At 42.2% G+C, this 26,878-nt stretch overlaps 1 protein-coding gene across 12 annotated transcripts in view; it reads left to right on the top strand.

The window, feature by feature from the left end:
- The first annotated feature begins 470 nt into the window (after positions 1-470).
- The window catches only part of Fam184a (family with sequence similarity 184 member A), a 110,093-nt gene continuing 83,685 nt past the window's right edge, over positions 471-26,878 (top strand). For 3 of the 12 annotated variants that reach the window (XM_021229086.2, XM_021229085.2, XM_040728117.1), the window contains exon 1: positions 472-873. In XM_021229086.2, coding sequence (XP_021084745.1) covers positions 706-873 — 168 coding nt within the window. In that variant the 5' untranslated portion in view covers positions 472-705. Of the gene's footprint in view, positions 874-26,878 lie in introns of all 12 variants that reach the window. The other 9 variants (XM_040728116.1, XM_013115817.3, XM_013115820.3 and 6 more) reach the window with 6 other exon arrangements.

The raw sequence follows: 26,878 nt of genomic DNA, 5'->3' as shown, positions 1-26,878 counted from the left end.
GGGCTGCACATTGCGGGGCTGAAGAGCTGTGGAGCTGCGAGCTAGAGGGATGCGGAGTGCGAGTCTGAGTGCAGGCGGCTGGAGGGATGAGGGATGCAGGGCGGGTTTGCGGGAAGCAGAGCGATTGAAGGAACGCGGAGCTACAGGCTGGAGGGCTGAGGGTCGGAGCTCGGCAGCGGGCTCAGGAGCTGCAGGTTGGAGGGTTGCGGGGTGGGGAACCAAGGGGCGGAGCTTGGCTGGGGACTGAGGAGCTGCGGGCTGGAGGACTGCGGAGCGGAGAGCTGCGAGCTGGAGGGCTGCGGGGCGGAGCTTGGCTGCGGGGAAATGACGTGGCCAGCCCCGCGCGCTCGCCGATCCCCGAGCCGCGCGCCCTGGTAACGGCGCTCCGCGGCTCCCGCGTCCGCGGCCCCGCCTCCTGCCCCTGCAGCCCGCCCCGTCCCCGCCTCCCTCCGCAGCCCCGGCGGCAGCCGAGTCTCGGGGCCCGGTGGCCGCCGCTTGCGGGACGCTAGCCGCGCCTTCGGCGAGCCGGGGTAGGGGGACGCGGCCGTCGCAGGCGGGGGGGAAGGCGCTGGCCGCCCGGACTGGAGGGCGCGGGCCGGCGGGTCGGCCAGCGGCCGCCCCGGCTGTCGCCTGCCCCGCGTCGTCGCTGAGCCGGCCTCGCCCCGCGCACGGGGACAGGTGCCCCGGCCGGGGTCTGCCGGGAAGATGGCGACCCCGGGCATGAGCTGGCAGCAGCACTATTACGGCGGCTCTGCGGCCGGGGCAGCCAAATTCGCGCCCTCGCCGGCCGCCGCGCAGCTGGCGGGGCACAGCATGGACTACAGCCCGGACATGCACCTGAAGATGAGCAAGAAGATCGCCCAGCTCACCAAGGTACGGGGTGCGGGGTTCGGGGCTCACCTGGCGCCGGGAGAAGGCGGCTCCTAAGAGAAGCAACAGCCAGAGTTGCCTCCTGGCCCTGCCAAACTTGGGTGGAATGCTGGCCACTGAACTTGAGCTAGACTGCACCTCGCACCGCGGGTTTCCAGGGCTTGCACCCCATTGTCGACCAAGAGTAAAGCAGCACAGAGCACAGAGGGCTCACTCTCCGGGTTCCACAGTAGTAAATGGACTGTTGCTCCTGTGCCTCTTGCCGGGGTCTGCGCAAGGCACCACACTAAGAGTACCCGGTGAAGTACTGTACCGGTTTACTTAACAAGACCCGGAATCCTCAGAGTTAATCAGTATCTGCTCCTGGGTCCCACGGTTAACGGGAGCATAAACTTCCCGAGGTTATTCCGAGGACTGTAGGAGGATGAAACATACCTTGCATGCCATTTTAGGGATTTAATGAGTCATTCCTTACTTACCCTCACATAATGTCAAATAAGGTCTATTAGATGAATCACACTGTGTTTGCATTTAGTAAATGTTTCATCTTTATCAGAAGACAGTTTTCAAGGATCCCATAGATACATCACCTGCACAGTTCTCCAACCACCGTCAGTGTGTGAGCTCCCTTTCTGACTTAGTAAATACTGATAATAAGGCGTGGGTCTGTGTAGATCTTCCCAGCAGTGTGGCGAGCGCAGTGTGGGCTTGATCACTGCTTGGTAATCTCTTGAGATCTGGCCCAACTCCAGAGCCCCCATGGTCTTATTTTACTAGAGTTTAAATAAAGAGAGGACAGGGAATGCTTGTGGAAAGGGAATAATAAGAGGGTGACATGATAGAGATGTGATGGATGATACAAAGAAAGATGCCACGAAGGGAAGAAGGAATGAAGGGATGAACAGAGGCTAAAAAACTAAAGACACGTGATCATGACTTGAACCAAGCAAAGCACTTTTGTGGAGTATATATGTGGGAGGGAGAGGGGGAAGGGAGGGAGAGGGAAGAGGGAGAGGGAGGGGGGTGTCTCCAGACTCAGAATGGAAGGTGTAACTATGGCCACATGTTATCAGAGCATTTCCACAGCTGGAACTAAAAGCCAGGCCTCCCCAGCAGTTTCATCTTCAGGATGCTGGTGGCCATAGTGAGGTTCATGAATAGTTGTTCTGGCTTTCCTTCTTCTTCTTCTTCTTCTCCTCCTCCTCCTTCTCCTCCTCCTCCTCCTCCTCCTCCTCCTCCTCCTCCTCCTCCTCCTCCTCCTTCTTCTTCTTCTTCTAGTTCTTCTTCCTCTTTCTCCTTCCTCCTCCTCCTCCTCCTCCTCCTCCTCCTCCTCCCCCCTCCTCCTCGGCTGTGTCCACGGCATTCCTTTTCTTGTTTTAGAATGTAACTCTTGGAGACTCTTGAAACACACACTCCATAGGTTAGAATTGGGGCTGTGTAGTATTTCATAAAAGCAGGTTTTCATCAGTAAACTTTCCCCCTTTCTACTCAGGCTTCAATTTCCTGTTCAGCAAAGCAGTCCAGCCTCGCCGCACAGGTGGATATTAAGGGGATGATCATATCTCTCTCTCTCAAATGTAATGAAACAGGTGCTGCTGGCCCAGTGCTTTCCTGGCTGCTGAGTGTTGCCTGCACTCTGATTTCCTGTTTGTAGTTACTGTTTCTAACACCCAGTCTGCTTGGAAGTGCTGCAGGCATTTAATCCCTTGTGCTGGGGTTTCTCAGTGTTCCTTATTTGGGGGGCTAGCCTGTACAATACAGAGATGCCTAGCAGTATACTTGCAAATTGTGGGTACAAGTTGCACATGCCTCTGCCCTGCATTTAGATGTGCCAATGGACAAGCCTGCAGACATTACCAAGTGTTCCCTGGGTAGGGTAGTGTGGGAGGCTTGTTGGTAAGGAATAATCACCATGGAGTTGTACTGAAATGCCTCGGGCTTCCCTCACTGCCAATCCTGGCCTTTATATTTCCTAAGGTAAAGCCTGAGCCTGATAACAGTCTAATAACAGGACTCAACTGCAGTCAGTCTCACAAACCCAAAAAAGCCACCCTTCCCTTGTTTATCACTTTAGAAATCATCAAATTTTGTAGTCACATATACTTTATAAGCATTGCATCATGAATATATGTATAAAAGGATTTATAGAAGTTTGACTTGGCAATGTATCTGCTGTCTGAGATTGTCATAAAGAGTTTACCACTGAGTTCATATCAGTTGGAGGTAAATTAAACACAACTATGGCTAGAACTTGACTTTAGCTTTTGCTTCAAAACTCAATATTGTAGAGGTAACCATTTGAATAGGGACTTGGGACTAAAGAGGGAGCTCTGTGGATAAAGTGCTTGCTCATGCTAACATGAGTACCTGTGTTTGATCCCCAGCACCCACATGAAAAAGCCAGGTGCTGCAGCATGCGTTTCCAATCCCAGGGCTTGGGGAGCAGAAACAGGAGGGTCCCGGTGGCTTTCTAGACAGCTGGTGTAGCTGAAGCAGCAAGATGCTGGTTCAGCGAGAGACCCTGTCTCAAAGAATAAAATGGAGAGTGATGGAATGACACCCGACATTGGTCTCTGGCCTCCATGCAAAGGACTCACACCAACATTAAAGAAGCCCTGTGATTAAGAATGTTCATTGTTGATGTCACACACTATCTTGAGTTAGAAGGCTGGCTCCACTACTTACTCATAGTGTGACTTCAAGCAAGTTACTAACCCTGAGCCTCACTGTCCTAGGTGTCACAATAGGGGTGATGCCACTTAGGGCACTGTAATAGCACACAATAGGCTCTTAATTCAGGTTGTTACTGAAATTACTTATTATGTACCAACAAAGTACTAAGAACATATGGGTGAGATATTTCTTAAAAATTTTAAAGGAGTACTTTAAATTTTAACTATTTTTTTTTAAGACAGAGGGTTCCTTATATGACTGAGACTGACCTCAAAGTAACAGTGTCCTGAGTCCCGGGCTCCCAGAAGGACTCTGTTCTGCATTTAATAGCATTATTGACACTGAATTTATTTTCATTTTTCCTTCAATATATGTTTTTATTTAAGTTAGAAACATGAATGCTTCACATGTCAATTCCAGCTGCCTCTCCCACCCCTCCTCCCTTGTCCCTCCACCAGCCCTCCAGCCCCCCACCCAATCCCCACATCATTCCCCAGAGAGGGTGAGGCCTTCCTTGGGGGGGGATCTCCAAAGTCTGTCATTTCATCCTGGGCAGGACCTAGGCCCTTTCCCATGTGTCCAGGCTGAGAAAGCATCCCTCTATTTGGAATGGGCTCCCAAAGATCATTCATACACCGTGGTAAACACTGATCTGCTACCCATGGCCCCAGTGATTTCTGTGGCCTCCTCCCTGGCACTACATTCATGGAGTCTGGATCAATCCCTTGTTAGCCTCTCAGGCATCAGTCTGAAATTCAAGAGCTCCCCCTTAACCGGTCAGCTGTCTTTGTGGGTTTCACCATCATGGTCTTGACCCCTTTGCTCATCACTCCTCCATCTCTGTCACTAGGTTCCAGGAGACTGAATTTATTTTCTACTCAGCTCTGTTAAAATTTGTATAGTAGATCTTCTGTTGAATAGCCGAGTTTAACATGCTGATTTGCTATTTGGTCTGCAAAGCATGCTCCCGGAGATCCCACTGGCTCTGAAAGGGTAAAGAAGTAAATTAACCGCTTTATAACTCACCTGGTGAGGCTTGTCTAGTTTCTTCCCATTTGGTCCCAGGCATCACACCCAGGCCTTGTGAGTGCTAGGTTAGCACTCTTCTCCTGAGTTGTATCCCCCAGCCCTTCCACCTTAACTAATGACGTTACTCGCTGGGTGAATATTTGCTTGGGTTCTGTTTCCTAAGAACCCAACGGGGTAGCCTTGTCCTGGTGAGAACAGCAATTCTTAGAGCCCGTTTAGTAGACAGGGATTTTACTGAGTGTGAGAGCAATCAGGAGAGAGAGAGGAACAGAACAGTCTCTGCCCGTAAGTCAGGAATATTTAGGTCATTAATGTCAAGTTTTGCAAACGAGTGCTGAACTGGTGGTGGATTCCTATGTCGTGGCATGTTTCTGGAACTGTTAATAACTGGCTTTAGGGCGAGGGTTGGGGCTGAGTGGATTCTATTTTGATCTGTGAGACCCCATTTCCATGCTTCCATACTTGCCTCTATGTTGACTCTTTAGAGTGTTACGTAGAAAAGCAGAACTTGGGAGCGGTAACCACGAAACAGCCTTGTTGTCCCCTTTCACTTTGCCGCCCCCCCTCCAGTCCATTTTGTCCCTTTCAATTGATTTCTTAAGACTGGATTATTTTTGGCTAGTGATGGACTTGATTTTTCTACTTGTCCTTAGATAATATAGATAGATCAGTTTCAGGTCACGAGACCACGGAAGTCTCAGCTCTGATTATTAAAACGTCCAGTGCTGACCATGCAATCTTGAGGGCAGATGCAGAGGTGAAGTCCCCATCCTCCGCTCGCCCTCCCCAGCCCTGCCTCCTGCCAGGGGGAAGGTAGGAGGCTGGGGAGGGGAAGCTTTTTTTGCTTCTGGCCTGGTGTCTACTCTTGCCAGCCCTGGTCTCGGATCCCTGTGAAGTGACACAAGGAAGGACACAGAAGGAAGGGAGCAGCTAAGTTCCATGGGCTCTAACTCTGGTGCTTCCGTAGCCTTGGCAGGCGTTTCCAGTCTGCGTTCACCAGTGGGTCCTCCACCTCCTGCCTCATTGCTTGAGATTTCCACTATAACTTCCGTGACGATAAAAATGCATCTAAGCTCTGACTAGTTGCTGGTTCCTGCCCAACCTCTTGGGGCTGGCATTATCTTTATATTCATTTTGTTATGGTGTGTTCAAACTCGAGATAAGCCTCTTGGCCGGACCCACACAGCTCCTTCTCAGCTGGCTGTGTCTCTTGCCCGTAGGACTCGCATCTGGTCCATGGGGGACAAGTTCAGCCATCTCTCATGGGCTCATGTTTCTCCACACAGCGTCTTTTCATCCTGCTGATTATTAGGGATGGATGAGTACCCACTCAAGTGTTCTTCACAGTGCTTGCTCTAAGTGTCAAGCTCCCCAAGTGCTTCCCTCAAAGCGTCCTTCTCAGCTTCAGTGTGGGCCAGCCATCCTTCCACAGACCCTTCCTCACTGTGGCTTCCCTAAGGAAATCACTAGACCAGCTCTGTAATCTCCATAAAGATTTTGCAGATGGGCGACCTACTGCAGCAATGTTTAACCTTTAGACTTCTTCCTTTGGCATTTTAAAGAGTGCTTTGACCACCTGCTTTGGAATACTATTTTATTGTCTTTACCTCTGAGTAGAAACTTATGTTTATTATCTTGCTATTTTAGCTAGTGCCTCTGTAGGTAACTGAGCTTCTGGTACACCTCATTCCACTCATCATTTATAGTTAGAACTCACAGAAGGTACAGAATAAGCTGAAGCTTATAGTTAAAAGCTTTCTGTTTGGTCCTTAGCATCAAGTTCTTTTCTTCAGTAGGTAGCTGTGGCCTTTCCACGTGGAGCTGTCCTGACCAGTCTGGTTCTCTGTGGACTCCTTCCTCTGAAGGTTTATAATATTTGTTACATTGATTTCTCATTTGATACAAATTCATCACTAGTGGTCATTATGCTTATGACTATCCATTCCCCTTACTTGATTGTTAGTTTATCAGCTATAGGAACCATAGCGTTTAGTTCCTGTAACCATAACTCTTCATACAATGTAACAGCTACTGAATATTTATTTGGAAAGGGTGATGGTGGTAATATGAAAGGAATTTTATTGTGAAGTAGGGAAAGTCAATGTTTTTGAGAAATTATATCTATGGTTTTCCTGGAATGGTGGAGTTAAAATATTCTAAGATGTTTAAATGTGACTGGCAGTTCATTAAATCATTGGTAAGTGCTATGTGAACTTAATTTTGATATAGAATAAAAATATAAACTCTTCTGTCTAAAATATAACATCATAATTTCAGAATGCAATTGATATTTTCATAATCAAACATTTTTAAAAAATCTTAACGATCATTTGAAACCATTTTTTTTCTATATTCCAAACAAGAATGTATTTAGGCAATGAAAATCCAGTAAAAATTTCAAACAATCCCATTTTCTCTTCATTAAATAAAACTGACTTTCAGTTTTATCTATTTTTATTTTTTATTTTTGAGATTGTAATTCCATTATTTCACCTTCCCTCTCCTCTCCAACCCCTTCCATGTGCCCTCTTCCTCTTTTGTGGTGGAAAACCAATTTGGGGTCTCTTCCCTCTAGAAGATTATTACTCCCGACTCTCAGAATTTCTTAATTTTGCCAGTAATTCTTTGCCAAAGGTTGAGGCCTCCTAAGCTTTCCTGTTCCATGTTAGCATGCTTATTGTGTCATCCTTGTTTAGGTCATGTTTAGGCAGCCATGTTGGTGAGACTTAATGGGTGTAGCTTCTCTGACATTTGTAGAAAACACAATCCCACAGCTAACTTCCTACTCCTCTGGCAGGCACCACCCTGCCCCTGGCAGTGATTCCTGAGCCATGGGTGCAGTAGTTGTTTTGTAGATGTATCAGTAGAGACTGGCCTCCACAACTCTGCATTTTGATTGGTTGTGGTTTCCTGTTTGTGGCAAAGATAATTTTCCTTATCTGTGGGTATAAGGACACATGTTTAGAATGTACTCAGGGATTATGCTGGTTAAATAAACTGGGTCTCCTCCAAGACCCGTAACTTCACGGAGTAGTTGGCTAGATTTTCAGTACTAGGTATGATTTCTCTCTTGTGTCAGTCTAAAGTCTAATTAGACAGCTGTTGGTTACCATCAAGGTATGAGTGACACTACTGCACCTTAAGAGTCATTGCGCCATGCTGGTCATTGTTGTGGTTCACAGGGATCATAAACCGTGTGGGACTATTGTTCGCATCCCTCTTGGGGAAGCTTGTGTGGAGCCTTCTGGTACTATGAAAGCTCAGGGAGGAGACTTTCAGGTCAGATCCAGCATGGGTCTTCTGGGTGCTATTTCTAAAATACATGGTGTCTTCAGCAGTAAGGATAGACCTTCCACTTCTGGAGGCAACTGGGGTAACAGCAGTAGCCTATAGTGTTTTGGGATTCCCTTATACAGCCCTGCAAAAGAGAGATTCTCATGCCTGGTGTTGAGGCTGTTATTAGATTGTCTCTGGCTTTTGCGTTGTCAGCCCAGATGGGAAAATTTCATTTAAACTATATATGTATATGTATATACAGACTCATGCATTATAGTTGTTTCTAGGTAGACATACAATGATATGATTCCTTTTTTCCAGACAACCTTACAGTTATATAACCCTCCTCCCCCTTCTGTGTTTATCTCCCTCCCTAATTAAAGCCCCCATTTTTCCATTTTCCCCATCACTTGTACCTTGCTCGTCCTATCTCTATTGCCCTCCTCACCCCACACATGGCCCCCTTTACTTTCCTGGATTCTGCAGTTGCTTACGTTATATCATTACTTTTACTGTTTTTAAGAATTGGATACTAGCCAGGCGGTGGTGGCGCACGCCTTTAATCCCAGCACTCGGGAGGCAGAGGCAGGCGGATCTCTGTGAGTTCGAGGCTGGACTGGACTGACAGCCTCCAAAACAATACAGAGAAACCATGTCTTGTAAAAACCAAAAAAAAAAAAAAAAAAGAATTGGCTACTACTGCACTGCATAACAATGTCCAGTTTGGGTTTCTGAGCGACCGCTGTAAGTAAGGTAGCCTTATGACGTAAGCATCTGGCTGTTTCAGCTCAGCATTAGCACATGCCAGATGCAGCCTCCTCCTGTATCCCATGGTGCACCACGGCTCTGCTGTTGTCTTGTGCAGTAGCATGGGTATAATCTTCTAGTCATAGCTGAATGGATTAATTTTTATGATTTTACTAATAGACACAAAAGCATGATGCACAGATAGGTGTAGTAGTGTGGTCCTTTAATCCTAGCATTTGGGAGTTGAGGCAGGAGGATCATGATGAGCTTGAGGCCAACTTTAGTTACAGAGTTCCAGGCCAGTCTAGGCTCCGTAGCAAGTCTCCGTTTCAAAATGAAAACAAAAGAAAAACTATACTATCCTATTAATTGTCTAAAAGGATGGGGATGAGGAGGGCGGAACTGCCTTTATAGTTAAAGGAAGCCCTAGACAGAAATTTTAGACTCTAGCCACCTTAAATCACTCATTTACAGACATAGAAGTTGGGGATCCAAGATATGGGACAGTTATACAGCCTGTCAGGACTTGAACTCAGTTCTTCAGATTGCTCTGCATGGACAGCTGAATTTACAAGCCTTTTTTTCTCAGTGTTCTCCCTCTCACCAATTGAGGTTAAGAAGTCGGGTTATTGTTTTCCCTATTGAAACTGTATTTCGCTTATCATCCAAATCAACAGACATTTGTTAGTATCGGAACCAATCATCTTTTTCCCCACACTGTAGAAATTTTCTAGATTTAAGGTTGGGAAGATAGTTAAGTTGGTAAAGCATTTGCTGTGCAAACATCATGCCTGAGTTCAATGTCCTGAAATCTATGTGTAACAAAACAAAACAAAACAACAAAAAGTCAGGCATGATATCACATGCTTGTAATCCCAGAACCAGTGAGGCAAAGATAGGTGGACAGGTGGATCCCTGGGGCTCACTGGTCGGCTGGCCTAACCTGGTACCTGATCCACCTCAATGCTTCAATACCATGTGCATTGAAACCACCAGTTTAATTGGATTAGGTCAGTTACTATACTCTAAATCCTAAAATGCTGACTGTTTCTGAAAATTTTTCATCTCCTCCAGTTGAGATGGGCATGACGAGTGGCTTGCGTCTGTAGTACCAGTTGGGTGCTGGATGGCAAAGGGACCTACTGATGAGGTGCTGTTGTGCCAGCCAGTCCTGTGAGACGTCACCAACAACCACAACAAAAATCCCTCTTGTCTGTGAACATCCAGATGAAGTCAGTCTGATGCTGTGAAACAAGACTGAGATGCACAACGGGAGTTTGCCCCGCATAGCTGGGTTTTCACTGTAGAAAGTCCCCATCCTGCAGATCCTTTGTGAATAAAAAGGATATTAAATAAATGTCACAGCTGGTGCACAGTAGGCCTTTTGTGGAGGTAGACACCTGCGGGGAATATTTGTTAACTGAATTTAGGGTTAAAAATGGAAAACAGAGTTGTAAATGATAGCTTGATGGAGGGTGGGGGGATGTTACCATCTGGTTCATTTTCTGTTTCAAGCCTATTTGAGCCATAGTAACTCTTTTAGATTTAGCTAGTAACCAAGTGTCTTTGAAATATTGTACATTGAGTTTCTCTTATCCAAAATGCCTGAATTTGAAGTGTTTGAGCTTCCCAAAGGTTTCTTATGTATTTTTATTTGGCCATATTTGCATAGGTTTTACCGGCCACATCTCAACCTTAAAACGTTCAGATTGCTTCAGAATTCAAAATGTTTGTGTTACATGACAGTGTTCAAAAACTTTTTAAGAATAGGGCACAGTGACATGTGCCTGTAGGCTGAACTCCGAGAGAAAGGTAGGCAGGAGGATTACTTGAGCTCACGAATTCAAGACCAGCACTGAAAATGTACTGAGACCCAACATGGAGAAAAACAAACAAATTGCTGCTGGGATTTCGGGATGTTTCAGACTTCACTGTTCAAATTAAAATCTTCACCTTGTTCCAGTCACTTCATGTATAGCAGTGAGTTTTGGAATCGTCAACTTTTGCAAGTGGAAGAGTGCCAATTGTAGTCAGTATTTTGGTATAATTAAAATCTGAGCCCAAAGCCCACACTGTGAAAAATATTTTCTTAGCTATTGCTAAATGGTATCAACAGACACTTGTCATTTGTAGACCTTGAGACTTTATTCTTTCCTACCAAAACTTTGACAAAAATGTGTAAGAAGTTGAAGTGTACATTTGTTGTGTTTTTCTTAGTACTGTCACTTTGATGTGTACACCCAATCTCAAAGCTCTGTAGTGCCTACAACGATGGAGAAACAAGGTCAGTGATCAATCATGCCATGTGGGGTGGGTATTTCAGATTAGCTGTCGGGTGCTGCCTCCTATGTCACAAAGCAGACAGCATTTTTAACAACGCTTTGAAGTTGTCAGTCTGTACCTCATTATTTATGTACACCATGTCTATATTGAAATTTGAGGGGTTTGAAAGTAAAACATTTTGTCCATAATTAGATTACCACATATGTTTAATACTTTTAGTCAAATACTGGAATAATTTGTTATCTAATTGTAGAATAAGTTGTTTTAGTTAACTGAAATTTACCCAGAGATCGATAATTTCCTACCGTCTAACATGTGTTTTAAAAACATCATTCACAAGTTAACTATGGTTCTTTGTCAGCCCCAAGTCATTTTCATGACCCTTAGTACAGGATATTAAACCAAAGTTATACCTACCATTAGACTAAGCCTGTAAATCAGGAGGCCCTAGCAGGATAGCTATGCATGTACCCCAACAAAAAACATAAGCTCACTTAAAACATGATGTGTTTTTTATTGTTGTTGAATTTTCTTTTTTAATCCCCTTTATATAATTCTTGAGTGTGTGTTTACTGCTCTAAGGGTGGTGGGACCTAGAAGAATAGATCCTAAAAGTGAGGCAGACTAAAGGCTCGTGCAATGGCAGTCTTCATTTGGAACATCAGACAATCTTACTCTGGGGGTTGAGAAAGGCCACATGAGCAAAGACCTCATGAGTTCCAGCTGTATACAATCACAAGGGAGGGTTCACACGGCAAAAGCATGTTTTTCCATAGAGGCCTATAAACAATTAATAATAGCCAGTCGTAATGAGTAATCTAAAGTAAACTCTCTCCTACCCACCGCACCTGGAAATAGCATGAAAACACATTCCAAGAACAATCCCATGGTTTTGAAGACTTTGAGGACACAAGACTCTTGTTTTCTTACAATCATTCAGAATTCCTCTCACTGGACTCTCTTCTTGTTTTCTCACAAGCACTCAGAATTCCTCACACAGGACTGCTTCCTTGGATGGTATTCTGACAAGTTTGAGTCTCGTACGTGATGATGTCATGTTTCAGTGGCAAAAGGCTGGGCACTGATGTATTTTGTTCATTCCCCTTTTATTTGGCATTTCTCACTTGCTTACCAATGAAGTACAGACCTGAATATGCAGATTTCCTACCATGCCTTCTCAGTTGCAGATGCTGCCTGTTGAGGGGAGTGGGTGCTTAGGTGCAGGTTGAGTATCTCAAACTTCAGATATTGGAGGCCAGAAGTCTCTCATTTTCAACTATTTTAGATTTTGGAATATTTGCATATATGTAAGGATGGGACTCAAACTTTAACATGACACTTGCTTGTGTGTGATAGACTCAGACTTAGTAGTGGTAAGTCTTTGCAATATTTTTGGTAGGTCTGCATTTTAACTGTGACTTGTCACATGAAATCAAGTTTGGAAATGCAGCAGCATTACTCAGTATCAGAAAGCCTCAGAATTTGGACCTTGGCATGCTTAGAAATGCTTAGCCAATGTTTGTGCAAGTCACCTTGCTTAAGCTTGATTTCTGCAAAATCGCATTTCCTTCAGAAAATTTTGTGATCAAATACAAAATAGTGTTCTTATTCTTAGATGTTAAATGTCAATCAAGAGTTCTGGTTGGCAGGTACACTTCAGTGAGTGTTTGCATGTGTCCAATGATCTACTGAGAACATGAAAGGGGTGCATGTGCTTAGAAAATTTATTCAATGTGTAAACACTGAACTAAGCACTATTAGTTACTTATTTCTGTTAATTTATTACCTCATTTTTGGATTATATGTTTTTTCTGTTTTTTTAATTTGATGAGGAAAATGTAATAGGAATATGCTGATGTATCATAACATTTACTAATTATGACAAATCCTACATGTACTACCATGGGCAACTTTTTCTATTTCATTTGGTTATTTGGTAGAAATTATGTATATACTCTCCTCATGCCACGAATCTTTGTTTCTTCAACATTTTCCTAATAAGGTGTTGATGCCCAGGTTAGTGCATTCAGTGGTTACAAACAGCCGTGTGTGTTTGGCCGGGGAACAGAAGGAATAAAAGGAAATCCCAGGAAGCTGGGGGTTAGTGTATCTGTGTGAGATCAGGATTTCCATGAGCAGGCCAGAGAGCCCCTAGGTAAGCCTCAGCAGTATTCACCCGAGAATCAGAGCCGGGGTTCCCTTAGCTCTACTTGAATATGTCTTATGGCTTCCATATGTGCTGCCTTCCAGTAAAGGTTTTCACCTCTCTGAACCACACTGTAAATTGACAAAAACAGAGCCTACTGCACACAGTTATTGCAAAGGTCAAATGAGATAATTTATGTAGGCGAGAGGCGGCCAATAAATGTCAAATCCTGTGTGCTCCAGTCCTTTCCCCTCCAGGCTGAGCCTCTGCCATCGCTGTCTATAACACAAAGTGTGTTTTGCACAGGGTCTCTGGGATGCAGGGAGGTTTGGCATCATTGGGGACCATAGCTAAAAGCAAAGGCTGAGGAATGATGAAAATCTGGTCAGTTCACATTATGCAAAGCAGTTCCTGTTCCATGCTCTGTGTTCCCAGGCATATTAGAAAGAGGTTGGTGACAACCCCTGGTCTGTCATGTCCTCAGCAGGTCAGCATGCAGTGCCTTTGTTTATGTCTGCCTGAAGCACTTTGTAACTGTTGATTTATTAACACTGAATTCGCTGTGTGACTCGTGTACAAATGGAGCTTATCTAAACACACCATGAGCATTAGATTTGGAGTTATGTACACATTTTAGAAGGAAGGTAAATCTACAATAGGAAGTTCATGGGTACAAAGGATAGATAGACTGTATCTAAAAACAGGCAGAATTTTGAATCTGCTTAGCCTGGTTCTGGCTTTCAGCTGTTGTTATGGGCCTGTGTGGCTGTGACTGTTATTACCACCCTAGACACCCTGCTATTATTGCAACTGTGCCTCTTGCTATTTCCCCAAACTCTTGGTGGTGAGACAAATAGAAGGAGGCAAGAATATTCATGTGCTGTGTGAGTTGCCAGTCATCTGGTCCAGGCTACAGTCAGAAGAATGCTACACAATTACATTGAGACCTGCTACTTGCATGTTAATTGTATCTGTCACATTGCCCTACTTCAGAAAAAGTGACACGATGTATAATTTATTTCAAAACACAGGGTGAGGGTCAGTGAGAAGTTAAGAGGATAAGAGCACTTGCTGCCAAGCCTGGCAGCCTAAATTTGATGCCTGGAACCCACGTGGAAGAAGAGAACCGAGTCCTGCGGGTTGTCCTCTGATCTCCACGTGTGCACTGTGGCAATGCCTTCCCTACGTTCAAACCCAGAAATGAATAACTGTTAAATTAAAAGACAGACACAGAGCAAAAGCTTCAACGCTGCTGTGTGACTTCAGCTTTATTTAAATAAAGCCATGTCTTTTGTGTTCATTATTTGCTTAGGATTTATTTGCAGTTGCTTCCTTGCCAGCGTACTCTACCAGTGTGGGAGATGGTTTTGTTAAATGTCTTTGTAGGAAATAAAGACACCCAGGAATCTCGCAGTTTTGAGTCTGTCACACGTTTGATTGGGCATTTTATGGATTACGTTTATGCAATATATAGGAAACTTAAAAAAAAGACAACCCAAGTATAGAATTCTTGACTTGTGGTTTTAGTGTCTCCATGCAGTTGTCTTCTTAAGTGGTCTAGGACAGGCACCGTTTTCTTTTGTCTAGGGATAGAACCCTGGGTCTCTTTCACGGTAGGCCACTTTCTACCACTGAACCAAGTTCCTGGCCAGCCCTTTTGGTGTTTTTAATAGCAGTATGCGTTCCTATCTGTCTTCTCTTTCTGATCCAAATCACCTTGAGCTTTTATTTTATTTTTATTTTTTATTTTTTTGGTTTTTACGAGACGGGGTTTCTCTGTATTGCTTTGGAAGCTGTCGGTCCAGCCAGGCCTCGAACTCACAGATATCCGCCTGCCTCTGCCTCCCGAGTGCTGGGATTATATTCACAATGTTTAGTCCATATGTGTTTGGCAAATTTGAAGAAAGTACTGTATTATCTATCCTATCTTAGAGAATCCATAGTTTTATACCTAAGTCGTTTTCTATTATAACTTGCATTATCATCCTAAAAATATCTTTTTAGACCTTAAAACAATTTCTTAGATAAACAATTTAAGCTCTTATGTTACATATTTTATCCAAGTTTCTTTTCTGAAGTTGGTAACAAGGAAAGCTTTAACTGTCTGATCTTCAACCCCATCAAAGACCTGACAAGGATATGGTGATATGGAAGTGCAGAGTAGACAACTTCCAAAGCTATAGAAATGACAAAAGCAACTGTCTGCCTGGACAGTCACCCAAGGTTCCTCTGCAGTGTTGGGGCGTCCATTGTGGCCTACAGGCCTAGAGTATTGGACAGACTTTTCAATGAAGCAGGAAGTTTGAAATACTTCCTTGTATTGACAAAGTTTGGCAGCCTTTTTCCTTTGTGTCCTGCTTGTCTGGTTTGTACAGTATATTGTCAGCAGTTGAGGCAATGGTAGCTTCTTGTCCAAATGACTAGCTTTGCCGCAATGAAAGCAAATTCCATATGCTATATTCAGTAGGTCTATGAAATGTTTAATATTGAAAACATACCTAACATGACTGCAAATTTGGTTACTATAGATTACTAACTACTAATCTGCATTTATTAATTATCATAAACAGTTTGTAATAATATCTTTCAAGGACTAGAACTTTATATAACATTTTTAAATGAGCTGCATAAGCACAATACCTTAAACAAGAGTAGAAACAGATCTGTGGTATAACAAAAACAACCTTAAATGTGTATCAATATACAAAATTCCATACAAATGTAAAATATTTGAGATGAATAGTTGTCTTTTTATCTTATATCCCTACATCCCCAGTAAATGGTGAGAAACTCCAATAACACATTGAATGACCATAAACCCAAAAAACCTCTTTTTCCTTGGTCATGCTGTCTCATCAAAGCAATAGAAATGTCCCTAATTCAGAGGCTAGCATTAAGCTAATAGACGAGAGAGAGAGAGAGAGAAAGAGAGAGAGAGAGAGAGAGAGAGAGAGAGAGAGAGAGAGAGAGAGAGAGAGAGGGAGGAGAGAGAGAGAGAACGAACTAAGGTACTGTGATGAGGCGGATGCTGGTTTCAATTGGACATCATGCTGATTTCATCCTATGGGGTTGCTACTGGATTCCATGAGGAAACTAGGTGTTAGAGAGTTCCAGTGACTTGCTCCAGACCAGACTGTGAACAGAGGCAGAATTTGAACCTAGAATTGTCTTGCTCCCAAGTTGACCTTGTAGAGGGCAGTTAGGTGAATACCCACATAAATTGCTTGTAGATCCATGATGAGTTAGGTGTAGTGTGAGACCAGCTTGTGGTGAGAAGAGCCAGGATCTTTGGCTGAAAGATCAGCTTCAGTAAGCAATGTATTAGAATATGATCCTGAGTATGTAGGTTATTAGGTTTACTTTGTTTGGATTATTATTATTGTTATTCAAATTCTGGTTTGAATTCTAAAGAATATAATAAGAGCAGGTGGAGGTGACAGTCTTGGGGAAAGAGCCAGGTAATGGGGATGAACACTGGAATTTAACTTAATATATTTCACAATCATTTGCCTACATAAAGTAGAATGTATGGTTATGAAATGCAAAATCTTAGATATTCAAGTTTTTTTAGAAATACCATTTTCTTTATTATTTTTAATTATGCATGTGGGAGGATCTGCTTTGTAATTTTCTTTCCTTACTGCTAGTCAAGTATTCCTGAAAAGGGGTCAGTTCTGTTTTGAGAGAAAGCTAGCTATCTGGTGGTTTAAACGGCTGTAACTCACAGAGATCAGTTGGCTCTCCTGGAGCTGGAATTAAGACAGTTATGAGCTATGTGACATGGCTTCTGGGAACCAAGCTTAGATCCTTTCCAAGCAGTACTTGTTCTTAAGCTCTGGACCATTTCTCCAGCCCTGTATACTCACAGTAATGTAAATGTTGGACAGCAGCTCACAAATCATAGACACTTGTCAAATGCTAATAAAGAACACCAAAGTTTTAAAGCAAGATTGTGATCCATTTAAGTGAATTGTCAGAGTAAACATCCTCCTAATTTGATGAAATTCTTCACACAAAATCTCTATACATTTGGTCATAATAAAATAACGAGTTCAGCATTTTGGGAGCATGGCATTGGTAATGGTGGACTGTAATTTTGAGGTCAGCCTGGGCTACACAGTGAACATGGAAGGTCTTTCCATTTTCTGTTTCCCTCTTCCATTTCTCTCTTTGGTGTTTTAAAGTTTTCATCCTAGGGTCTTTTATCTTCTTGTTTAAGTTTATTCCTAGCCTTTTAAAAGAAGGTTATTGAGAATGAACTTGCTTTCTTGATTTCTTTCTCATTCTTGGTGTACAAAAATGGCTACTGATTTTGTGTGTTGATTTTTATCTTGTCACTTTGCTGAATTTATTTATAAATGCTAAAGGTCATTTGATGGTGCCTTCAGGGTCTTCTAAGTAGTCCTATGTCACCTGCAAATGACTTTTTCCTGGTGGGATTTAGAATCGCCATGGCAACACCTCTCTGGGTGTGTCTGTGAGGACTTTTAACAGAGCAGAAAAGATGCAGAGTGTAGGAGGCACTGTCTCATTGATTGGGGTTCCAGACTGAATAAAAGGAGAAAGGGAATGAGCAGCAGCCTCCCTGCACACCCCCACCCCCGCCTCCTGAGGATAGTGGCTCTATGACCAGCTTCCTATTGCTCCTGCTGCCAGCCATGCCTCTCATGCTGTAGTGAATTATACCCTCAAACGGTGGTACATAACAAAATAAATCTTTTGTTAAATGTAAGTGGACATTTTTCTTTGGGGCCTTATTTTAGATGAAATCCTTTAAGTTACTTCCTAGTCAGTCTGCTGTTGGCTACATGTTTGTCACCTACAGCCCTTGTTATGTTGAGTTATGATGTTTCAATCCTTTTTTCTTTGGGGATTTTGTTTCATGAAAAAGATGGATCTTTGTAAGAGACCATGTCTGCATCTATTAGAATGATTATGTGATTGTCCTTCCTTGCTTCTATTTATGACCAGGGTTACATTTATTGACTTGATTATGTTGAGCTATCTCTGCAAGCAAGCATCCCTAGATTTAAAGCAGTTTAAAATCATACTGTGTGGTCTTTTAAATAGTTGTGAATTCAGTTTGCAAGTTTGCCTCTGTGTTCATCAAGGATATCTGTCTATAATTTCCCCTTTTTGTGGTGTCTTCATGAGGTTTTGATTAGGATAATGCATTTTAGAATGAATCTGGACCATTCTCTCCTTTCTGTGGTATGGAATACTTGGAGTATCAGTGCCTCCTCATGCTTTTTGGACCTGGAAAAGGTTAACAGGAGAATACATCAAGTTCTGTGCTCTTGTTTTGCTGGGAGACTTTTTATTATTCTGTTAATTTCATTGCTTATTATAGATTTGCTTATGCTGTTCATAGCATCTTAATTTAATTTATGTAGACTGTGTGTGTTTAAAAGTCTATTTCTTCTATCTTCCCTATAGTATTGGAGTATAAAGATTCAAAACAGTAGGTCTGGAGGATCATTAGGTCTCTGTTGTAATGTCTTCATTTTTGTCTCCAGTGTTACTAATTTGCATTTTCCTTTCTTTTGGTTAACTTAGTAATAGTTTGCTAATCTTATTTATCTTTTCAAAGAACCAATTTGTTTCAATAATCCTTTACATTGATCTTTTAATCTTGACTCATTAAATGGAATTCTACCATTTAGTATTTCTTTTCTTTTATATTGGTTTTGAGTTTGCTTTGTTCTTGTTTTTTCAGAGATCTTGACAAGCATCATTAATGTGATTATTTGAGATCTGGTTTTTGTAACATAGAAACTTATGATTTTGCACTACCCTATTTTTTTGTTTAGAATTGTCTACACTATGTTTCTTGTATTTTATGTTTTTATTTTCATTTCATTCTAGGAGTGTTGAAAAGAAAATTATTGTTATATCTCTGTGTTCTGACTTCCTTTTCATTTCATTATGATGTGGTAGAATTCATGGATTTTTTTCTTTCATATTTGTCAAGACATACTTAGTAGTCTAATATATGATCCAGTCTAGAGAAAATTCCAGGAGCTGGTGATAAAATGTTTCCTTTTTTTTATTTGTTGGATTCTGTAGATATCTGTTAAGCCTATTTGATTCAGAGTGTTGTTTAACTCTGATAGTTCCTTGATTTCTTGACTTGGTCTGTCTATTGATGGAGTAAAGGCCACCTACTATACTTGTATTAGGTCTGATGTATCCCATATGTCTAGTGTTATTTGCTTTATGGACTAAGATATGCGGAAGTTCAGTGCATTATACGTAAAATCACTGTCTCTTCTTAGGTAAAGGAGACTAATAATATGTAGTACCTTTATTTGTCTCCTTTTATTAATGTTGTCTGGAGGTTTGCTTTGCCATTTATGAATTTATTTTATCCTTCTTGCTTTCAGATTCAGTGCTTTGAAAATGATTTCCTATTATTTCCATTTCAGTCCATGTATGTCATGGGTGAGTTGAGTTTCTTATAGAATTTAATTAGCTGGGTTTTGTTTTTAATCTAATCAGTCTGTTAGTTGCAGTTTTTAAAATACTTCTTTATTTTTATTGTATGTGCAAGGTGTTTTGTTCATATGTATGTCTGTGTACCACTTGGGAGCCTGGTGCCCCAACACATCTGTTATTTTTTTAATTAGGGAACTAAAACCATTTAATTCAGAGTTATTATTGGCAGATATTCCTTAACTTCTGTCATTTTGTTGCTTTGAATCCTTTATCTTTTATTTCCCCTTTATTCGTCTTTTTTCTTGATCTTTTTTCTATTTATTTTTTCTTTTTTTTAAATTTAACTTTTTACACATGGTACTCTCAGTTCCCTCTCTCTCCCCTCCTCCCCCCGACTCCCCAATCCTTCCAACCCCTCACCCCACTCCATCCTTCCTCCACTCCCCAGGGAGGGTAAGGGTTTCCATGAGGGATTTTCAGAGTCTGTCATATCATTCCGGGAAGGGCCTAGGTCCTCCCCCATGTGTCCAGGCTGAGACAGCATCCCTTCATGTGGGATGAGCTCCCAGAGTCTATTTGTATGCCAGGAATAAATACTGCTCTACCCCCCAAGGTCCCACAGATTTCCGAGGCCTCTTCTCAGACACTCAGGTCCGGGGAAGTGGGGTGGTGGTCTGGATCAGTCCCATGCTGGCCTCTCAGGCATCAGTCTTCTTTGTCTGCAGTGGTGTCTGCCTGGTCCTGGTCTCTTCTTTGTTGGGAGGCTTTACCACTGTGTTACTGTCACTGCTCCTTGTGACTCAATGCAGGTTGTTTGGATCATCTTGGTTTCACTGTGGGTCATATGTGCCCACTTCTAGACTTCTGAATGCATTGAAGAATATTTTCCAACTAGTACCTAGTGAACTTCTGGATCCCACTGGTGTCTGAATCACCTGGCAGTTTTCGGTTTTCCCTGGTGTTGCTTTCTACTTGACCATGCTTTTTTTTTTTAAGCTTCCTAACCATTCTTGATGCTCAGTGCTCTTTTCTCTTCATTTCTTCTCAGAATGCAGTTTGCCCTTTGTTTCCCCCCTCAGCCCCAGAGCTGTGTGGAGGACCATTTGAAGCCTGCAGTCTCATTCCTACTCAATTTCTCATCATAGCTTGTTTAGCAGGTGGCATTCTCTTCACTGGGCAGGAAACTCCTGAGATGTAGAACTGCTCAAAATAACTTTCTTACCACTGTACCCTTGCAAATAAAGGTGAAGGTGCCACCTCTCGGAAGCACTGGAATCCTGTGTAAAACCAGTTTTCTGTGTTCACATTGGTAAGAGCTGGCTGTTTTATTGTAGACTTCTTGTCTTCTCAATTCTGTTTCCTTGCATTTTCCTGGGCCCCAGATCCAGATGCAGGGAGCTGGATCCCGTATCTATTCTTTTGCAGCTGTGTCTTATATTTTCTGAAAATGATATTAGTCAGACTTTCTCATCTCTGTAACAAAATACTAGATAGAGCAAGTAAAGAAAGATTTATTTTGGCTCATGGATTCAGGGAGTACAGTCCACAGTCCCTGCCCACTAATTCTGGCCTCATCATGGCAGTGAGGTCGTGTGAAAAGGCTACTGGCCTCCTGTCAGGCAGAAAATACAGCTCACTTCCCCTCTAGGCTGCCTACATTATCGCTTCATCCATTGTCTTACCCTCTGCTCTGTTGCCTGTGATGTTGTTCTGATACATAGACATGGAGAGAAGATCACAGGTGAGCGCTCTAAAGTTTTGAGGGAAAAGATTTTAAGTGTGATGACCTCTCCCTATTTTAACTATCTTCTGAAAGGCCTAAGCTGTAACCTAGATGGCAACAGGTTTAAGGCAACCAAGAACTAACTGGGTCTCACATGCTCAGCTTCTGAGACGAGAAGAGAGTGCACCTAATATGATGTGGTGGTAGATGGATTTTTTCCTATATCACTGTAGTCACTGAAACAACAATATTCAAGAGAACCAAGCTTCAGCTTCTTAAAAATACTTACTTTATTTTAATTTTTATGGGTATATGTATGTTTGAGCATATACATGTGCACCACAAGTGTGCAGAAGTGCAAAGAGATCAGAACAAGGCATTAGGTCATCTGGAATTGGAGATACACAGGGTTGTGAGCAGCCACGTGGGTGCTGGGAATTGAACCTGGGTTTTCTGCAACAGCAGTAAATGTTCTTAACTGCTGAGCCATCTCTCTAGTCTCCAAACTTCATTTTCTTACATTATGATTTGTGAGTGACCAGCTTATATAGTAGCAAGCTATAGTATAGATTATATTTATAAAAATATAATGAGTTCATACTAAATTACATTTCAAATAACAGGAGTTTGAAAGTATTAAAATGTACTTTTCTGATAAATAGCAAATGGAGGCACTATAAAAATATTCATAACAATAAACATCTAAAGCAATAAGTGCTGAATAGTCCCTATACCTGACCCTGCCATCACTTATCTTGGTTATAGTTGGATGCACAAAATCTTTCTTTGGATATTTGTGTCTTTAGACATTACCCCGTCCAAACATAGATGGGATCAGAAGGGTGAAAAGAATAATTCTGGTAAGTAGATAGGATGTTGAAAGAAAAAGCTTTTTAAACACAAATAAGCTGACAATTAAACTCTAGGAAATCATTTTCTTGGACATGACCATTTCTTTTTCTTTTTTTTTCCTAAAATTTATTTGTATTTTATGTATGAGTGCTTGGTATGTATCCCTGCAAATCAGAAGACGGCACCAAACTTCATTATAGATGGTCATGAGCCACCACGTGATTGAACTCAGATCCTCTGGACGAGCAGCGTGCTCTTAACTACAGAGCCAGCCCAGACATGACCATTTCTAAAGCTGAACTCAAAGATATGGAAATTCACAGTGGATTTTTATTATTGACAAAAATATTGGGGAATGAAAGTTTTTTATAAAAAACATGTGGCGTGTGGTTACTCATGGCTTGTTTTTTTTAGGCTACCCTACAGTATCCTGCTGTGTGACCTCTGTTCCCATAGGACTTCATTTACTGCCCAAGGAATGTCACAGGCTAGATGTCTCCTCTCCATCCTTAGCAGTGCAGCTCAGTGGACCCAAGCACATTATACAAACAGCCCGTTTGATTATGAGACTTTCTGTCCTCTAAGAACATCTGATGAGAACTTCTTTTTATGTTTATCTTTGCTTTTCTCAGGGAGAAAAAAAAAGATAGAAAGATTTAGAGAAGCCCAGGAAAGGCTCTGGAGTACTGATCACCTGTAGTCCCCTGGTGCTGTGGAATCTCAAATTCCACTTCAAATCTTCATCGCTGCTCCCTGGTGGTTACTAAACTAAGTGACAGCCATTTACTCAACCTGCATTCAGTTACCTACTGTGGCTCTGATAGTTCTTGGTATCTCTTACACCACCTACAACTGCCATTTTTTTATGCTCACAAGTTCTTGAGTCAGGAATTCAAAACAAGACAGCCAGGCGGCTGTATATGGTTCAATACACCAGAGTTGAAAGAGAATCCCTCCCTGGAGAACTTTGTTATGCATCTTGCACTTGGACCAGGATGAATGGAAGGCGGGCTTAGCTGGAAGTATTAGCTAAAGTCCTCTATAGTCCTGTATATGCAGCCTCTTTTGGTCAGCTGGCTTCATTTTATCTCTGTATGAATGCTGGCCAGGGTATGAATGCCACACTCTCATGGCCCTTTGGAAAGGAAGATCCTAGCAAAAGACTCTGTCTACCTCTTATTTTTAGTGATGGAAATAATAGAAAAATACACCTAAACCCCAAGCATCTGGAACGCCATTTTGTTCTTGCACGTCTTATCTCACTTTAAACTCAACCTTGGTTGCCCATTTGACCTTTCACTTCTGAGCTGGATCTTTAAAGGCATCCTTGTTGAAGACAGTTGGTGCAAGAGGATACCCACAGGGTGCTTTGTGGGCATGAGGTATACATCTTCTGGGGAGACTTGATCTTTGACCTCTTGGTGGTTTTCTTATTGCTCACAACAGCTGTCACTTTGGGGAATGGCAATGAATGGTCAAATCCAGCCACTATAATGAGATTATAGGGGCTTTCTGAGGTGTTATCATCAGTGTTTTTCATGCTAACAGCTATATGTCTGGAGTAGCATCCAGCTAGAGCCAGCTGGGACCAGCACCCATTTGCCAGGTTTCATGAATTTACCCACTTTTGTACCAGCCAGCAGGGACACAGCAGAAAGGATGGAATAGCTGTAGTCTGAGGAGCTATTGGAAGATTGTAGTCGTAGAGGTGAAAGATGTAACTGCGTGATAAGAACCACGATTTAGTGGCCAGTTGATGGGGTATCCAATGCCAAGTGCTGCCCTTGGATAAAAGAAGACCTCCACTCTGGCCAGTTTGAAATGTTGCTGTGGTGTAGAATTCTAAATTACTTTGGGGAAGCTTCTTTCCATGCCATCCTTTAAGATTGTCATCTGCACCTGGGTGTCTGCCACAACCTCAGCTCCTATCAGTTGTCCCAAACGGAATTAATCATCTTTGTTGGACATCCCTCCTCCACCCTGCCACATGGCAAAGATAAAGACATGAGCTAAAATGCCTGCTTTCCTTCCACAACTGTCATTTCTGTCTGGCTCAGTGTTAAATTTACTCTTTCAAAGTATAAGTCTGGAATTAAATTTACCTCTTCTCTTTTGTTTTAGGTATTTTTATTTTTTCTTTCCAAATATCTTTTATATTTGTTCTCATTTTTCATTACTCTTTGAGATTTTTTTTTGTTTTGGTTTGTTTGATTTTTGAGACAGTGTGTCTCTGTGTAGCCTTGGCTGTCCTGGAACTTGCTTTGTAGACCAAACTGGCCCCAAACTCAGAGATCCACCTGCCTCCTGAGTGCTGGAATTAAAGGTACACACTGCTAGGTCAATATTTGTTGTTTTTTGTTTGTTTGTTTGATTGGTTGGTTGGTTGTTTTTTTTTCCCTATGTTTTATGACTCAAGTATGTGGTGTCTTCATCAGTGGGGTTTCAATGTCAAGTTCTGGAAAGTAGCTAAAACATTGGAAGTAGCCTGTAGCATTTTATATTTTCCTTTTCCTTCCCATTAACTTGTGGAGGAATCAATTTTGCTTTGCAAAATTTCTCGACTTTGATGTTCTTCTATTTTAGTTATCTTGCGTAGTGCTATGACTAGACCATCAATAATACAATCACTGACACAAGTTCTCATTCCCTCATTGTTGTTTACCATGTCATATATGAGCTTCTCTGGAAAAATATGTATGTGGGATGTAGACAGGATGTCACTGAATTAAATGTGTCTTAGTTTCCCTGATGACTTTGAATGCTCATATAACTTTAAACTTCTTTTCTAGAACTTCATTATGCTTCTTCAGATTCCTTCATGATGCTATGGAGATTATCTCAGTAGGGAGAGCATCATAATGTTTGTTTCATTAAACTATTTGTAGTTCCTGCTGAGAAGTAGATTGAGACCTAAAATGTTTATCACTGTAGCAAACAACAGGACAAGGTATTTCAAAATACACTTGCTTCCCTTAAAATTCAATTTGTTATGCTATTGCCATGTTTCAAAACTTTTTATTTTGTAATTTTTTATTTCTTTTTAAGAAGTGAATTTTATTGGTCTGTATCTTTGTGTTTATTAAAGCAATAAGTGGCTCATCACCTTTTCCCATTTAGTTCATTCCAGAGGGTGTGACTGTGGCCATCAGGATGGGGGTTGGGGAGTAAATGTGTAATTTCTTAACAGGATGGCTTAATGATTGTTATACTACCCCCTGTCCCTGCACCAAATGAGATCATCCTCTATAATGATCAAAAGTTGCTAATGAATGTGGCTTATCGCCTCGATTATTAGATTAAAACATTGGTAAATCACACAGAGACCTGTTCTGGAAGCGCCTGTTGTTTTGGGAAGATAAACACTAACAGAGCTATAGCCCTGGAAGTCAGGTAGCAGCTATTGTCTAGGGAGCACGGGAGTAATCTCAATTACTCAGTGTTATGTAAGTAAAGTCTTTGTTCATTTTGTATTGCTATAACAGAGTACTTGAAGCTGGGTATGGCCTAAGTTAAGAGGTTTATTTTGCTAATACATTTTGATGACTAGAAAGTCTAAACAGCCTGGTACTGGTGTCAGGGTGAGGCTCAATGACATGGTGGGAAGAAAAGGAGAAGTGGCCCCAAACCAAAAACACCAAGTATGTGATGCAGCTTCCTTTATAGTTGCCAACTCTGTAAACAGCTGCCTCACCCCTAAGACACCCAGCCCATGCCTCAGTGGAGCATTAACCTCTTCATGGATGTCAAGTCTTGTGACCTAGCTATCTCTCCACGTTAGCTTCCCAACTCTGTAGACCAAGCAGTTAGCCCGTGAACTTGTGTGGATGGAACAGTACCACAAATCATAGCGTAGGCTGTCTGTCACTGTGGTTGTGACAAACTGGATTTTGTAGAATTACACACCATCAGTAGACTGAACATTTGGGACAGAGTATGTCTAGATTTCTGGTTCCTCATCAGACTGACTTGCTACCAGGACCTAAATAACTCTCCATATAAGTCTCCCATCTTTTCCTGTTAAACTCAGTGCTCTCCTGCTTTAGCAATGTCTTTTAAATGTTCCCTAATCTCATACCACCCAGTTTATCTTCTGTAGTGGAACTAAAACTTCAGTTTTTAATATGCAAATCAAATCAAGTCATTCCTTTGCTGATAGTCCTTCACTGACTCTCTCCACTCTCTTTAGGAATGTAGGGTTAAATGAATATACTGAATTCCATCAAGAATACTTGTGATTTTGTTTTAGTAATTCATTATACAGATGTGTCTTCCTGTATGACAGACAGCTCAGTAAATTCAAATTCCTGGTGAGTCACACCAAAAGCCCCTGCCCATTCTGCCTACACAGCCAGTGTAATACTGACTGCCCCCAGTGAGAATTGCTTCCTAACCTGTCTCTGGGGAGCAATTTGTTGGTTTTGTCTGCTGGACTCATTTGGTGAAAGTGACTTCAAGTTTAGGTGAGGTCAGGAAGATCGTAGATCTTTAAAGACTGAGGCACTAACCAGTGTGGCCTGCTTTTGTTGCTCTGTACATGTTGAAGGGAAGCTGTTGGATGGTTGGGAGCAACAGTTCTGCTTGGTTTATGTTTTGGTGGCCAGTTTGGTTTCTGAGTGAGGAGCAGATCAAAGCAGAGCAGGAGGGCATGCTCAGGGATGAGTTAGGCATGTGGTTCTTGCCTTAAATCCAGAGATGCTGGTGCCCTGCACTGGGCTCCTTGCAATGAAAATGGAGATGGCAGCAGAGACTGATGATGCCTTGTGGAGGCTGAACAGACAGAACCTAGTAATGATGGCTTCATAAGAGGTGGGGGGGGGGGAGGAAAGGAGAAAGGAAAACGCTCC

The sequence above is a fragment of the Mesocricetus auratus genome, unplaced genomic scaffold (genome assembly GCF_017639785.1).
Source record: "Mesocricetus auratus isolate SY011 unplaced genomic scaffold, BCM_Maur_2.0 Super-Scaffold_100018, whole genome shotgun sequence".
Lineage (NCBI taxonomy): Eukaryota > Metazoa > Chordata > Mammalia > Rodentia > Cricetidae > Mesocricetus > Mesocricetus auratus.
This window is presented reverse-complemented; position numbering and strand designations above follow the sequence as displayed.